The 16,600-nt window shown below is 37.0% G+C and overlaps 1 protein-coding gene across 1 annotated transcript in view; it reads left to right on the top strand.

The window, feature by feature from the left end:
• EFEMP1 (EGF containing fibulin extracellular matrix protein 1) overlaps positions 1 to 11,183 on the top strand; it is a 58,434-nt gene extending 47,251 nt beyond the window's left edge. Inside the window, exons 7-11 of the mRNA XM_033239102.1 lie at positions 967 to 1,086; positions 2,647 to 2,766; positions 6,598 to 6,721; positions 6,806 to 7,001; positions 10,464 to 11,183. Coding sequence (XP_033094993.1) covers positions 967 to 1,086; positions 2,647 to 2,766; positions 6,598 to 6,721; positions 6,806 to 7,001; positions 10,464 to 10,625 — 722 coding nt within the window. The 3' untranslated portion in view covers positions 10,626 to 11,183. The remainder of the gene's footprint in view (positions 1 to 966; positions 1,087 to 2,646; positions 2,767 to 6,597; positions 6,722 to 6,805; positions 7,002 to 10,463) is intronic.
• Positions 11,184 to 16,600: the final 5,417 nt, after the last annotated feature.

The raw sequence follows: 16,600 nt of genomic DNA, 5'->3' as shown, positions 1-16,600 counted from the left end.
GTCTTCACAAAAGGAAACCCCATGCCATGTTGCAGTATTTCCAGTTTTCTATGTTCTTGAGTAAATAGTTTCCATCGACTTCCCTTCAGCAATCATAAAGCTTAAAAGATAATAACCAATCTGTGTCTTAAAACACATCAAGATGTGAATGGAAAACTTTTTAACTTTGGTTTTAGTTCTCCTTTGTGGCTATATCGACAAATTTAAAACTACAAATCAATTGATATACATACACCAATTAGTCAAAAGTGTGTGATATAATACTGAAAGTGCCAAAGAGGTTACTACAAGTTCAAGTATATAAACTTTCCACTACAAGTGCATCTGATTTTTACATGCTTCTTCTCCCCTTTCAGAATGCAATGTCACGGCACACAATTAAAAGACTGGCATGACTTGGAAAAAATCTAGTGTAGGAAAAATGCCTTTTCACAATATTTTCAGTGCTTTAGAGCACTGCAAAACTCCGTATGGGTCTCAAAGGCTTATGTTATAATTGTAATGGAATTTAACAGAACCCATTTAAAAAGTAATAAATAGCACAGATAAATCTTCAGTACAGCATGCTGAGAGACCGTATCAGTGTGAGTGTCTTATACCAATTATTTATAGAATTGGCATTTTGTATCTGAACAACAAAAGAAAATAGATACTGGAATGTGTATTTATTAGAAGCATTAAATTCCTTTGGAAAGATTCATCAAACATCAAACTAACTGTCATTCCTAGAAAAAATATTTTGGTATTTCCAAAAGAAGTATATGACAGACATTTGAAGTTGTTCCAACAAATATGAAACCTAAATGGATGTTCTCCAGTGAGCTTCTGCAGGGCAAATAATTCAGCTAGGGAATTATTTATCAGCAGATGACATAGGTACAAAAGAGCAAGGATGTATTTAAAGTCTCTCTCTCTCTCTCTCTCCATATATATATATATATATATGTATATAAAACTTTTTTTCAGATATAAATGAATGTGATGCCAGCAATCAATGTGCTCAGCAGTGCTACAACATTCTTGGTTCATTCATCTGTCAGTGCAATCAAGGATATGAACTAAGCAGTGACAGGCTCAACTGTGAAGGTAAAACTCTTCCCAGATAGTATGGAATAAAGTCCAATCCCTGTGATTGCTGTTGTTTTATCTGATTATGTACCCGTTTATGAAAACAAATGTTTACCCATGGGAATTCTGTTTTGAAATCCAGTTAATGTAGTTCAGTTGTTACATTGCCTTTTTAGTGTGTTACCAAGAAAAAGGAAAGGAAGTAAAATAACTGAAACATTAGGTGCAAGCTGGCTCTAATAATTAGAAAGAGTGCTCTAGCATGTTGCTTCTCAGTGTGTTATCCAGTGAACAGGTGTGTCAGCACCTCCTGGGAGCTTATGAGAAATGCAGAATCTCAGGCTCCAACCCAGACCTTCTAAGTCTGAATCTACATTCAACAAAAACTCCAGGTGACTGGTGTGCACATTTAAGTTTCAGAATAGCCAAGTGCATGTCAAAATATTAAAATAAAAATCAAGAGATCTGGCTTCTGGTTCTGTGCCTGCTACTGTGTGACTTGGGCACCTTTCTTAAGTTGCCTGGGTTTCACTTTCCACATGAACAAGAGGAGGGTCATTTAACTAGACTGATGACCTTCAGAGTCCATTGCGCGTGCACATTTTGTTGTATAATCCAAAAGGCATTAGACATCCTCATAGGGAAGCCACAGACACTTGATATCCCTGACCTCCTCACAGTTCACTCAGCTTTACACAAAGCTCAAACCCCAACGAGAGAAGCCTCACATCATGCCATTACGCTCAAAACTGGAAGAGGCTACCTCAGGACAGCTGCGTCTGCCCTTCTGAGTAAACTGTAGGGACATCACTATTCAGAAATGCAAAGCACTCTTCCCCTGAAGGCCAGCTCCTGCCAAGTTGTCATTCTGGAAGCTTGCACAGGTTAGGGGACTTGGAGTTCAAAGCTCAGATGAACTTGGCGTCAAAGTCACCCAATTTCTGAGAAGACAAACATGCACTCTGCATCCTGGATGGGTCTGCAGAGTCCAAAATGAAGACCATCAACCACAAGCCAATTCATTCAGTAGTGTAGTTAGGTCCAGGATTAGCCAAATTGTCAGTAACGATTCAGTAAAAGTCATGATAAGAAAAACTCTTTGTGCTGTGAAGTCATAGAGGGAAATAAGCTGATATTGTTAGAATTTACCTTTCAGCTGCTTATAAAGTTTTGTATTTCTATTTCAGAATTTGCAATATTTTTACTCTCTTTAGCTCACCTCAAAAGTATATTACTTCCCCGGGACTGTTGAGCAGGAAAAAAAATATATATATATATATATGTGTGTGTGTGTGTGTGTGTGTGTGTGTGTGTGTGTGTATGAAACCCAGGCAACTTAAGAAATGTGCCCAAGTCACACAGTAGCAGGAATAGGATCAGTAGCCAGATCTCTTTATATATATAGATATAATTTTTCTCCTTAAAATATAATTTTAATTATATATAATTATTTTAATATAAATATTTTTAATCTTTATATATATGTGTGTGTGTGTGTGTGTGTATATATATATATATCCAAAGTAGTGGTGAATAAGCTTTTCATCTCTGTGTCCTTGCTCTTGTCTGATTCAACAGACATTGATGAATGCAGAACCTCAAGCTACCTGTGTCAATATCAGTGTGTCAATGAACCTGGGAAATTCTCATGTATGTGCCCCCAGGGATACCAAGTGGTGAGAAGTAGAACATGTCAAGGTAAGTTTTTTTTTTTTTTTCATATGTTAGGTATTTAGTTTTAACCAGGAAGAGATGAGAAGTTGTTACAGGATTCTCCCATAGACTTTCATTTTTCCCACTTTGAATATACAATTTAAGCTCTTTTTTCCCCTGTTCATCATAAAATATATACATCTCATAAAGAGGCAATTCTATGCTAATGCCGACTTTTCTTGAAATTCAGAGTAATCATTTTTCATCCTCAAAAGATAAATAATTTTAATAAAATATTGATATTTCTTCTATGTAACCTACATAATCTCTTTGAGATACATCTTCAAATCATCCACTGGAAAAGATTCAGTTATTAAAATGTTTCACCTGTGAGTTTGAGTATAGAGCATAAGCTCAATATGTGAATTAAACATACCTCCATCCAGTCTCAGTTCTCTAAAACACAAGGATTATGCATTGGGTAAGAATGTAGGTGCTGAGAAAAGTCAGCCTAATATGTCGTAAAATATACTTGAATATTTTAGAGAAAAACTACTAACCGCAAAATAGCTAATGACCTTGGATCCAGTTTCAAAATAAACATTCAGATGATCTTCACACCTATACATAAGTGGAAGAGGCCGCTCCCTATAATGGTATGATTTCAGAGTCTCAGGAAAATCTAAAAAAAAAAGGACCCTACCTCCAATGTTGCATGTGGTTGAAAATTTTCTTTACAGGGAAAGGACTGTCAGATAAAACCAAAAATGTAGAAAATCCTGGAAAGTTAGTACAAACACTTAAATTTACACAAAGCAACAAAAGAATGAAAAAAATGACTGAACTTGAGGACAAAAAATCTGTTTGAATCCCAGCTCCACTGTATTCGGTCTGCACAATCTTGAACAAATTATCAAACTGCTTTGAGCCTCAGCTTCCTCATTTGGAAAAGGCAGTTGTGGGAATTTAGTGGAATGACATACATAAAAATAATTTGCAAACTATAAAGGCTGTACAAGTCAAGGTGTTTTTATGAAATTTACTTACCAATGTAAGTGGCCAGTAGTAAATCTTCTGTAGAGAGTCCTTTTTAATCAGAGTTGGAGTGAAGGCACACTAGGACAATAAAGATCCTATTAAGAAAAGAAAAGATCAAGGAAAGGAGACACTGGGGATTCTCAGTCTATATCATGATTTTACAGGAAAGTATTAACTCAGAGGAAATCCATGACCTGGGATTTTATAATAGGCACACAATTATTCAACTGGACTCCTACCAATGAGTATGAGCATAATCAGAATGTAGTTCATTGCGCAATGAACATCTTTATAACCCTTTCCAGGTTACTAGAGACTTTATAAATGTTAATTGTGGGAAAACATTGCATTCCAATGGTTTTATTTACTGAACCCTAATTGCGACTTTCAACATGCATATTACATGCAAGAAAACGTTAGCTAGTGGAATGTCTTAACAAATTTCTCTGGAGTCCTTCAAACAAGTATCTATGTGTTTCTAATCAAAAATTGATTTGATGCTCAGCAAAAGACAGAAGCAGATGAATGCACAGTGGGCTCCTACCTGCTTAGCCTATCTATCTGGAAACATTTATATCTATTGTAATTAAAGGTGGAAAATGCACTAAAGTTGCAAGTGGGGGATTCATAAATGTTGTATGTTGAAGATATACAGCTTCAGAATGTTTGGTTAAGCCAAAACATTTTTTGTGAAAAAGATTTAGCATTCTTCTAAAGTATAAAGCAATTGCTTTCCCCTACTGAAATCATTCCTTTGAGCCTTGTCCACAGGAATAAAATGAAATTAAAAAGGTTTGGATTCTTAACTTTCTCCAAAGACTTATTTTGGGGATGAAATAACTGTTCTCATTTCACAGGCCTATACAAATGAAAACTGTGTGTGTGTGTGTGCATGTGTGTGTGTGTGTGTGTGGAGAGAGAGAGAGACAAAGAATACACATACAAATAGACACACACTCATCAAATATTTTGAGAGTATTAATTTCTGAAAAATCTTCCAGAATTATTAAGGTGATGATTATGCTAGGCTCTACATTACTGGAATAAATGAAATTATAAAGTTGTCTTTTGCTTCTGTTGGACTCCATATAACAAATCAGTATTAGTTTTCCCTGTACCTAAACAGTATCTCTATTTTTCAAAAAAGTGGAAAATACTGAAAGGATAAGTCAATTGTGATTTCATCCGAAGAATCTAAGTTTTCTTTCTTTAGCCATAGCCAGCCCAAGAAGACACTTTTTGTAACTGTCTCCTGGAGACTACCTAGCTTTTCCAGTCTCCTCTTGAGTTCCAGATAACTTTAGCCAGTTTAGAAGCTAAAATACTTTTTTTTTTCTCCAAAGTCAAGGCATGAATTATTTAGAGTATGTGAACTTGAATGAGCCACTAAACCCTTATTTGTTTTTCATCCATATCAAGTGGAAATATCTTTCTCACCTACCTCCACAGTTTGTGTGAAGAGCAACTTAGTTCAATTAATTATTTCTTAAAAGCCGGGTGCTCTATTGCATTAATGCTAGGTGATTAAAGGATTAAAAGATGGGTACAATAACCCTTGCCCTCAAGGAGTTTACAAGCTAATAGAACAGTTAAGCTAGACATGCAGATTTCAATAATGCAAAGCAGAAAGCAATAAAGGCCCTTAAAAAAGAACACCAGATACGAGAATTCAAAAGAGACCATATCCCAGCACCTAGCCCATGCTTGGCTTAAAGTAAGGATTCAGTAAATTACTTACAGAATGAGTAAATTCATGAATGAAAATATCTCATTGTGGAGAAGGAATGATTCAGAAAAAGTTTACATTGAATAAAATATAAATCACTATTCAAATGTAAAGGGAGACAGACATAGAGATGTAGATATTAATTTTATTTGTATTGTTGTTATAAATGTAATGGCTCTCTAGTAAAACTGTTCTCTCAGATGTCATCTGGAGGCTTCTGATTCACAAATCTAAAGTCAATCTTTGTCCAGCCTGAGGTAAACACAGCCCTTCTTCCCAGGACTCTCTCTCCCTCTGACTTCTTTGGCACTGCCTTTTCCTGGGTTGTCTCCCTCCACTGACAGCCTCTTCCTTAACTTCCTCTTTTTCCCTACAGTCCTAAAATCGCTATGCTCTACGAGGTGGAACACTTCATAATTTCACTTCTTGTGCTGTGCTTCCTTCCTCTGGACAGTATAATCCACTCCCAGCATGCTTCAGCTTACTGAAACCACATTTCTAGCTTTCTCCTTTCTCCCGAGTTCCTGAAAGAAATGATAAGCTGCCCTCCATAGTTTACGCTTGCTGATTTCTCAGCTTGGAAAGGCTTCCCTGCCCCAGCCATGAAAACTCCATCTAACCATCACCCTTTAAGACCACGTTGAGATGCCTCTTCCTTCAGCCTTCCCTAATCTCCCTGGCAAAATGACCCAACTCTGCTCCACATCCCTCAGTATACTTATCTGTCTCTTACTTAATTCCACTTTACTTTCAAAGTAACCATATGCATATTCCCTTAATTATAATGTCCCTGAGGACAGGAACTGGTGTTTATTTAACTTTTATATAGGCAGAGTCAATGGTTAACATTGGGCTTTGAATTCAACAGATGAACAATAGGTGCTGGATAAAATATCATGAAATGACACTTATTAATCTGCCTAGAATGTCTCAGCTCTATCTGTCCTCAATTCAATGCAATGAACACCCAGTCTTGTGTCTAAAAGCAGGTTGAACACAGTCCAGATGCCCTCACACCTCCTTCCTTGCAAACAGAATCTGCCAGTAATATGATTTAATTAGATCAGTTCATTAGTCTAGTTAGTAAACTCTTTGACCCTACATCTCTACAGATATAAATGAGTGTGAGACCACAAATGAATGCCGGGAGGATGAAATGTGTTGGAATTATCATGGAGGCTTCCGTTGTTATCCACGAAATCCTTGTCAAGATCCCTACATTCTAACACCAGAGAAGTAAGAAAAATCAGAACTTTTGACAGTGAGGATTTTCTGGTCTTACCAAGCCAAACTGCTGACTACTTTTGTCTGTCTCTGCAGCCGATGTGTTTGCCCAGTCTCAAATGCCATGTGCCGAGAACTGCCCCAGTCAATAGTCTACAAATACATGAGCATCCGATCTGATAGGTCTGTGCCATCGGACATCTTCCAGATACAGGCCACAACTATTTATGCCAACACTATCAATACTTTTCGGATTAAATCTGGAAATGAAAATGGAGAGTTCTACCTACGAGTAAGTATCCTGAAGACAGCCTTAACTATTGAGAAAGATGGGAGTTTGTTGTTGTTGTTGTTGTTGTGTGGTATCCACATGTGGAAGGAAAGCAAACATTTGAAGAGTCTTATGTGTAGGCATTGTGTAAGCCCTTTCAGGTACATTATTTCATTTATTCCTCTTGGTAACACTGCTAGATAGATATTAATATTCATCTCCATTTTTTTCGGGAGAGAAAAGTGAGATGCAGAAAGTTTAAGTAGCATCCCTGAAGTCACTCAAATTATTAAGTTTGGCAGACTCTGATAGAGTTGTGTGTGACTACCAAAATACAAGCCTCCCATCCCCCCGCCTCTACTCCCTGCCCCAAACACCCCCCAAGTAGGTATCACTAATCATTGATGGTTAATTAATTATATATAGACATACATATAATTCAAATCCAAAATAATTCCTGGAGCTCCTAAAGCGTTTTCCAGAAATCATGAATTCATCATTGTTACATTCACAAGACAGTTTACATTCACACCGAAACTGAAACCTGTAAGTATGTGAGAAGTGACCACACCTCCCCGCACAGTATGTGTCAGTAGTTGTACCATTCTTGCAAACTTCTGGGCTGACAGTATGGAGTCACCTTCCTGTCTTTTATTGCCTGTGTGAAGTCTACTTTCTGAATTCTGCCATTTCCCTCTTCACACTGTCTCCTGGGTTATCTTTGCTTCCTCACATCCCTATCTCTCTTCCTATAAACTGGCTCCTGTCATTTCCATGATCCCTTCAGTGGCTTCTGAGCTGGTCTCCCTGACCCCAAAGCCTCAGCCTTCCAGTCTCTCTACAAAATCTCAGCAAGTTCATTTTAGGTTAAAATTTGGACATATTTTAAATACGGCTCACCACTTCATGTGAAAATGATGGCACCCTACCAAGCAGTTTGCAGAGTTACGGTAACTGTTTCATGCTAATGATGTTATTCATCCAGTTACAATTTTCTCAAAACTCCTTTGGGCACTCTTTATTTTTAATCAAATTTTAAAGCCAATATTTCATTTTGGGAATATGAATTAAATTGGGAAATTCGTCCTTGTGGCACACTTTACAGATTTTTAATGTTTACTCATTTATCCTGTTTTTTGATATATTAATTTCCCATATAGCTCCAGAGTTATGTGATACTATTTCTTTGCCAGTATATTAGTAAATGATTAATTTCTCATGACCAGCTTCTGAAAAGACGCAATGCAAAATGCAATCTATTACAATTATTTTTTCTAACAAAAAAGAATATAGTTCTTTAACATTTGATATTTTAAATTTGACATATTCTTGCTATTTATAAGAAATTTCCACTAAGTGAATTTTACACAGTTCAGATACTACCAATTAACTAATTCTAGCCTAAACAAATAACATTATTTTTAAATAACAAAATCTTTAAAAATAATTTTCTATTTTGAACTTTTAGCCATAATGTAAGAAAATAAAATTTTCTAGCAGAATAATCAAAGAGTGAAACAAAGTTCCAACATGTTTTTTCTTTGCAATTAAACATGGCACTTTTACAGTTATTTACTATTCATATCAGTGCATTTACTGACTTGATATTTTCAAATAAAAATAGTGTTTTTCGCCAGTGAAATCCTTATTCTCATGACTGATAGAAAACATTGCCAATTTTGATAGTTCCAGAGTTAAATAATGTTAAATTATTTGAAAGAAAATTATTTAAAATAATAAAAATAGACATTTCAAGACTATTTCTTGTCACATAATTCAAAAAGTACTTGGATCAAACCCTACAGAGTTTCTCCACTAAAATTCTACTTGTGCAGAGGGCACTGAAATGCATCAACAGCAGGTTAAATAAGTTAATTAGGTTAATTAATTAGCTTAATTAAGCACCTACTACATGCTCAGCTCTATGCTAGGTGTCATGAGGAATTAAAAGGACATGTAATGCACATTTTCTGATTTCAAGGAACTTTAAATATTATTGTATAGAAAAAATTAACATCTATGAAAACAGAAAGGGGGCGATTTTGTGCTCAATTCTAGGGTCCAAATAAAACGTGGGCTGGCAAAGAAGATTTCTTGATAGTCATGAGAAGCCTGATTCTTGAAAGGATATGTGGAATATAAAATTTGATTTATATTCCTTTTGAGAAAACACTGAGAAAACCATCTTCCCTGGAAAAGAGAACATATTGTAAAGAAAGTACATGAAACTGAAGGTTGAATATCCAACATACTCCCCAATACTCCAGTGTCTCTGCTCCCTTACTGAGCCTTACTATTATTATTCATAGCCCTATCATTGCCTAGTCTAGTGTTCACTGAACTATGTCATCCACTAGAATATGAGCCTAATGAGAGCAGAGACTACACCTGTCTGTTCACTCTTCTATCCTCAGCACATAGAATGGTAGCTGGCACATAGCAGATGCTAAAAAAATATTTTAAATGAATAAATTAATTCAATCAACACCTTCAAGGTGTTATTATGACCTACAACTATTGTTTACAAGAGGTATGCACCATGGAAGATCCTGGAGACATAAAAATGAATAAACCCAAGCCAGTTCCTGCCCCCATGGAGCTTGTAGTCAAGACATTGAACAAGTGATCAGAAAGATGCTGACTGCTGCAGCAGAGGGTCGCAAGCTGCTCATGAGTATATAGCAAGTAGACCTAACCAAAGCATTCTCTCCCTTGGTTTAATGTCCACCCACTGAGGTAATTGCTAAATCCTAATCCATGACTCTATCCCTTGGCATTCAAACTCATACATACACTTACCTGCCTCTCCAACCTCATCTCCCTCCACTCACAAGAACCCATCACATTCTTCATCACAATGAAACTGCACCCAGTTCTTCTGAACATGTTACTTTACAAAAACTTTCAGTTGTCCCTGGTGACTCTCCTCAGGCATTCAAAAGCTTTCCGTCAGTGCTTCAGGGCTCTTCATTTTCTTCCCTGTATACATACACGTTTATGTATCTTCATACGTGCCCTGGGTAACCCCATATATCTTAGCATTTACCACATTCTGTTGAAAACTGTTTCCATTTCTCTTTACTTACTAGAATGTAAACAGATGCACAATGTTGAGAAAATGAAAAGTGACAACTTTGTTTACAAGTTCAGAAATTATCAGATTCTCACTTAAGCTCTAGTCTCTGTAAAGTCCACAACTTCTCAATAAAAGTGAAGAAAAATGTTAACAGAGAGGGAGGAATCAAAAACAAAGAACTATTTTTTTTTTTTTAAAGCAAGTCCTTGAAAGTTGGAACTAATGACTGTATTAGACAAGGGATAAGAGCCAAGAAGAGTTGAAACCAAGAAGGGACCAAGTAGTGGCTCTTGTATACCACCCTCAAAATTCTCCCCCTAATTCTTATAGGAGGTATACTAACAAAGCATAGAAACTCCAATGCAAGGAAAATTATTCTTTCCTTTCTCTTTTTTCTTTTATTTTAGCAAACAAGTCCTGTAAGTGCAATGCTTGTGCTCGTGAAGTCATTATCAGGACCAAGAGAACATATCGTGGACCTGGAGATGCTGACAGTCAGCAGTATAGGGACCTTCCGCACAAGCTCTGTGTTAAGATTGACAATAATAGTGGGGCCATTTTCATTTTAGTCTTTTATAAGAGTCAACCACAGGCATTTAAGTCAGCCAAAGAATATTGTTACCTTAAAGCACTATTTTATTTATAGATATATCTAGTGCATCTACATCTCTATACTGTACACTCACCCATAATTCAAACAGTTACACCATGGTATAAAGTGGGCATTTAATCTGTAAAGATTCAAAGTTTGTCTTTATTACTGTATGTAAATTAGACATTAATCCACTAAACTGGTCTTCTTCAAGAGAGCTAAGTATACACTGTCTGGTGAAACTTGGATTCTTTCCTGTAAAAGTGGGACCAAGCAATGATGATCTTCTGTGGTGCTTAAGGAAACTTACTAGAGCTCCACTAACAGTCTCATAAGGAGGCAGCCATCATAACCATTAAAGAGCATGTAAGGGTAAGAATGAGTTTTTAACTGCTTTGTAAGAAAATGGAAAAGGTCAATAAAGATATATTTCTTTAGAAAATGGGGATCTGCCATATTTGTGTTGGTTTTTATTTTCATGACCAGCCTAAAGGTGGTTATCCATTACATAGTAATAAATCATTGTTGTACAATATGCTGGTTTCTGTAGGGTATTTTTAATTCTGTCAGAAATTTTAGATTGTGAATATTTTGTAAAAAACAGTAAGCAAAATTTTCCAGAATTCTCAAAATGAACCAGATATCCCCTAGAAAATTTTACTATTGAGAAATCTATGGGGAGGATATGAGAAAATAAATTCCTTCTAAACCACATTGGAACTGACCTGAAGAAGCAAACTTGGAAAATATAATAACATCCCTGAATTCAGTACTTCCACAAGATGCGGAACCAAATGAATTAAAGGTATTTCACTGGAGAAGTCTTAATTTCTAAATAAAATTTAAATCCTAACACTTCACTAATTTATAACTAAAATATCTCATCTTCGTGCTTGATGCTCACAGAGGAAGAAAGCGATGATAATTTTTATTCCTGGCATCTAGAGTGACAGTGAACTTCAGCAAATTACCCTCCTACCCAGTTCTCTGGAATGTTTGCTACATCTCCTTGTTTAAAATGTCACTGCTTCACTTTGATGTATCATATTTTTAAATAAAAATAAATATTCTTTTAGAAGATCACCCAATCTTTGGAGGTTTTCAATGTAGTCAATAGCCCCCAGTATAATTTTTATATCTGGGAAAAACGTCAGTCGTAGGTGCCAGCGCAAGAACTACCATTAGATTTTTTTTAATAAATAAACTGGGAGATGAGGAAGCAAAAAGACAGTTAAAATCATGCCACAAAACAGGCAACTTTTTCTTATATCTAGTTTCACAGCATATATGAATAACCTCTGTCACCAGGTAATCTTGCCACTAAAACAAATATCTCTCAAAGACTTGACTAGTGTGCAGAAATTGCCAAAAAGAAAGTTCACCAAGAGCCCAAGGAACAAAACACAAACTCCTTGTGTGAGAGTAGGGGATGGGCTCTTAAAGGTTGAAGGGGTACAGAAACAGGAGAGAGAACAGATCTGACCAAGGGACAGGACAGAAGCAGAATCAACAGCCACAACACAGCAAGACTGTTGAGTTCATTCCTCTTACCCTGTCTACATGATTGCTTACAGTCAAGATAAATTACAGCTTGATCTAAATGTTTCCATTTTTAATCAGTCTAGTGATTTTCCTACATACAAAAACAGTTCTCAAGTGAGAGCTGGGAATAGCAACAGTTAAAGAAAAAAAGCCCAAGACCTTCTTCCAACACATTTTTCCCTCTTAAACAAGAAGACCGGTCTTGTCTATAGCTCCCGAGGGAATTGTAGAAGAAACAGGAATCTCTGAAATGTTTATGCTAAGCTCTGGCCCTCAATTTCTACCTCCAAATATATATACGTATATTCTGGGTCTACGGAAGCCATTAACTGCAGACAAGATGTTTGCCCTTTTATCCCAAAGCCTAGTCCTACCCACAAATCACAGACACATGGAAAGGGTTGATACTGAAGTTTCACTGAGGCAATTTCTTTGTTTTGTTGTGGTAAAATTTACCATTTTAGTCATTTTAAAGTGTACAGTTCAGTGGCATGGAGTACACTCAGAGTTTTGTGCAAATATCATCACTATCTGGTTCAGGGGTCCCCAACCACTCCCCCAACAACCGGACTGCAGACTGGTACCTGTCCATGGCCTGTTAGTAACCGGGCCGCACAGCAGGAGGTGAGCAGTGGGCGAGCATTACCACCTGAGCTCTGGCTCCTGGCAGATCATCCCAGCATTAGATTCTCATAGGAGCATGAACCCTATCGTGCATGCAAGGGATCTAGGTTGTGTGCTTCTTAAGAGAATCTACTACCTGGTAATCTGAGGTCTGAGGTGGTACAGTTTCATCCCAAAACCATCCCCCACCCCTCCCCACCCTCACCTCCCACTATCCCCACCCATGGAGAAATTGTCTTCCACCAAACCTGGTGCCAAAAGCTGGGGACCACTGATCTAGTTCCATAACATTTCATCACTCAAAAATAAAACCCCATACCCATTAATAGTCACTCCCATTTCCCCTTCCCATAAGCCCCTCTGGGAATTAACATTAATCTACTTTCTATGGATTTGCCTATTCTGGATGTTTTATGTAAATAAGTTCATACAATAATATGTGGCCTTTTGTGTCTGGCTTCTTTCACTCAGCATGTTTTCAAGGTTTAGCCATGTTATAGCATGTGTCAGTACTTCATTTCTGTTTCCAACTGAATTATATTCCATTGCATAGATCTGTCACATTTTGTTTATTCATCAGTTGATGAACATCAGCTGATAAGCTGTTTATACCTGTGATTATTCCTTTTCAATTTTGGGTGTTGAAAAGAAACTGTTTCCTAGACTATTCACCCACTAGTTTCACAGCCTAAATTCACCCATTTTTAGTTTGGCTTTTGACTAAAAAGAATAGCAAGTTAAAAAAAAAAAACTTTTTTTAATTCATGGAAGCAAAAACCTAGAAAAAGCTTTGAGAAGCTAACACGAGTTCCTTTACAGGTGCAGTCATCCTCAGTAAATGTAAATATCTCATGCTCTCTTACTTTGAAATCGAAAATAAGTATCATGTCTAAAAACAAATCAAAGCAGTAAGACAAAATTCTGCTGTTTTCAAACTACACATGATTCTTTCCTTCCCTCCATGAAAATCACTGGTTTAAGCCTGCTCCCATAGATGAAAATTATGGAAATAATTTATTGTCAGTCATTTATTATTGTAATTTTTCTCAGCATTTATTGAGAAAATCCTAAAGTAATTCCTTCCAATGTCTACTAGTGTGATGGTATAGAAGAACCAAGAGTCTATCTAGTCTTGGGGAAGTCACTTAGCTTCTCAGTACCTTGGTTTCATCTATAAAAGTGGGATATTGAAACAACATGTTCTTCCAGCTTTGAAAACCAGGTGTGGTGGCTTCCACCTGTAATCCTATCACTTTGGGAGACCGATGCAGGTGGATCACTGGAGCCAGGAGTTCGAGACCAGCATGGACAACATAGCGAAACCCCATCTCTACAAAAACATACAAATATTACCGAGGTTTACTGGCATGTTCCTGTAGTCCTAGCTACTTGGGAGGCTGAGGTGGGTGGATCGCTTAAGCCCAGGAGGTAGAGGTTGCAGTGAGCTGTGAGTGCACCACTGCACTCCAGCCTGGGCAACAGAACAACACCCTGTCTCAGGAAAAATAATCATATATATATATATATATATATATATATATATATATATCCCAGGAATGCACCACTGAAAGAAGAAGCTGTATTTGCCAAATCTTTGAAAGCATCTGAGTCTTCTTTGTATGCAATGACTATTGGAAGGCATTAGTCATTGGTGGAATAAAAAAATGAATAGTGCCCACCCAAAAAAAACATATCTTCACTTTATGGGCTCATTATTAATGCTGAGGACATAATAAATAATCCAATTTAACTATGTTTTTTAAATTGCAATTCAAACAACAATTACTGTTAGTATTCATTCTTATGCATGTTTTTGCTCCTTTCCACTGAAGCTAATTGCAATCTGATTACTCATGTTAAATTGGAAGTCATTTTACCTTATTTCACCAGTGGAAAAAATGGCTAGTCATGAGTTCCCACACTTCCAAACATGCTTTCAGGGAAATGCCTATGTTTTTACTCAGTGAGCCTCAGTAATGAGGACTGACGTAGATGTTTCCAACACTTCACTGTTCTAATACCTGTGGCCTGGGCTCTGAGACTTCCGTGCTCTCTGACTGGACACAGTTGTTTTTTGACAGTGGTTAGGAAAGACCTCTTCGTTGTTAAGCTCTCAAAAAGAGAATAATTTCCCTTCAGCTGCCAAATTTCCCTCTTAACTAGTTTCTTTAACAACTGGCAATCTCCATCTCCTCCAAACATAAAATATCTCCTATTTCATATCCTTATTTTTAATAATAATAGGATTCTAGAACTTAGATACCATCCTGTAAAAATCTCTTATTTTTAAGACTTTCACAACATCGCAGTTTGTTAAGCAAGAGTGCTATGCCTAGAATGCAGTTCTTATGACTTAGATTAGGGCTCTTTTCATTGGTCATACTCCAAATTTCAACACCAACGAGCAATGTCTTTCCTTTTAAACCCCTTCTTGAACAGTGTTCACTCCACATCACGGGCCAGCCTTGCTGGTTGCATGATTTTTTTTTCATCGCTGCTTTCACATGCAATCGGATGGAAATAACATAGATACCACCAACCTGATTCTTATTTACTTTCTTAAACTGTAGCTTATTGTTCTCTTTAACTCCAGAGAGGCAGAAGTAATCATGTTACCCAAAATACTCCTGAATTCTGGAAACTGAAATGCACAAACACCAGTCATGTAGACCTCACTATACTTGAGAGGACAGCAGTTTCCAGAAGAAAAAAGGCTATTAGTAGAAATCAATTTGGATCTCTACTAATAACGGGGAGCTCTGAGAGCAATAGTGATTGATATGGTTTGGATGTTTCTCCCCTCCAAATCTCATGTTGCAATGTGACCTCCAATGTTGGAGGTGGAGGCCTGGTGGGAAGTGTTTGGGTCATGGGGTAGATCCCTCATGATTGGCTTGGTGCCCTCCCTGCAGTAACATGTTCACATGAGAGAGGATTATTTAAAGGAGTCTGGCTTCTCCTCCTGTCCTTTGCTCCTGCTCTGGCCATGTGATATACCTGCTTCACTTTCCACCATGATTGTAAGCTTTCGGAGGCCCTCACCAGATGGTGATGGTGGTATCACGTTACCTGTACAGCCTGCAGAATCATGAACCAATTAAAGCTCTTTTCTTTATAAATTACCCAGTTCGGGTATTTATTTATAGCAATGCAAGGACAGCCTAACACAGTGGTGAAGATAGAATGAGTCTAACACTCCCCTGGTCCAGGAGCTGGACAAAAAAGCATACAGTGTCCTTCCTGCTGTAAGGATTATTATAAGGTCAAGGGTTAATATAAAAAACATTGCCATTCCTTGACACTGGTTAACATTCATTAGGTGATTTTCGAAGGTGCAAATATGTACAAGGAACATCATCACCTAACGGCTTCTGTTTTAGAGGCCTAGAGTAAGACAAGGTACCACACTATTAACAACTCAGTCCTCAATGGGGCTTTAGGTTCTTTCACACGTGAAAACGGCAAAAACACATAGGTATTTTTTAATTATAATTTAAAAATATAAGTATTGAAGAATAGAAATCAGCTAGAAACCAATCCCCATATCTAATACATGTAGTAATTTCTACCACTCTTCATTTACAAGGGAGATGCTTTAGTGAATTCAAATGATGGAAATGGAAAGATTGTTCAATACCCCAAGGCCACCTGAACACAGCCCAGTGGGATTATTATTTTTGGGGAAGCTTCACAAATAAAAGTTTATTGTTGAATCTTGTTTCCATGACTTCAAGCAGTTGCTTGTGTTTTGAATAGCTATGTATGCTTCTAACTTTCTCTCCTTTT

The sequence above is a fragment of the Trachypithecus francoisi genome, unplaced genomic scaffold (assembly GCF_009764315.1).
Source record: "Trachypithecus francoisi isolate TF-2019V2 unplaced genomic scaffold, Tfra_2.0 Lachesis_group17, whole genome shotgun sequence".
Classification (NCBI taxonomy): domain Eukaryota; kingdom Metazoa; phylum Chordata; class Mammalia; order Primates; family Cercopithecidae; genus Trachypithecus; species Trachypithecus francoisi.
The sequence above is the reverse complement of the archived record's forward strand: the minus strand, read 5'-3'. Positions and strand labels throughout refer to the sequence as shown.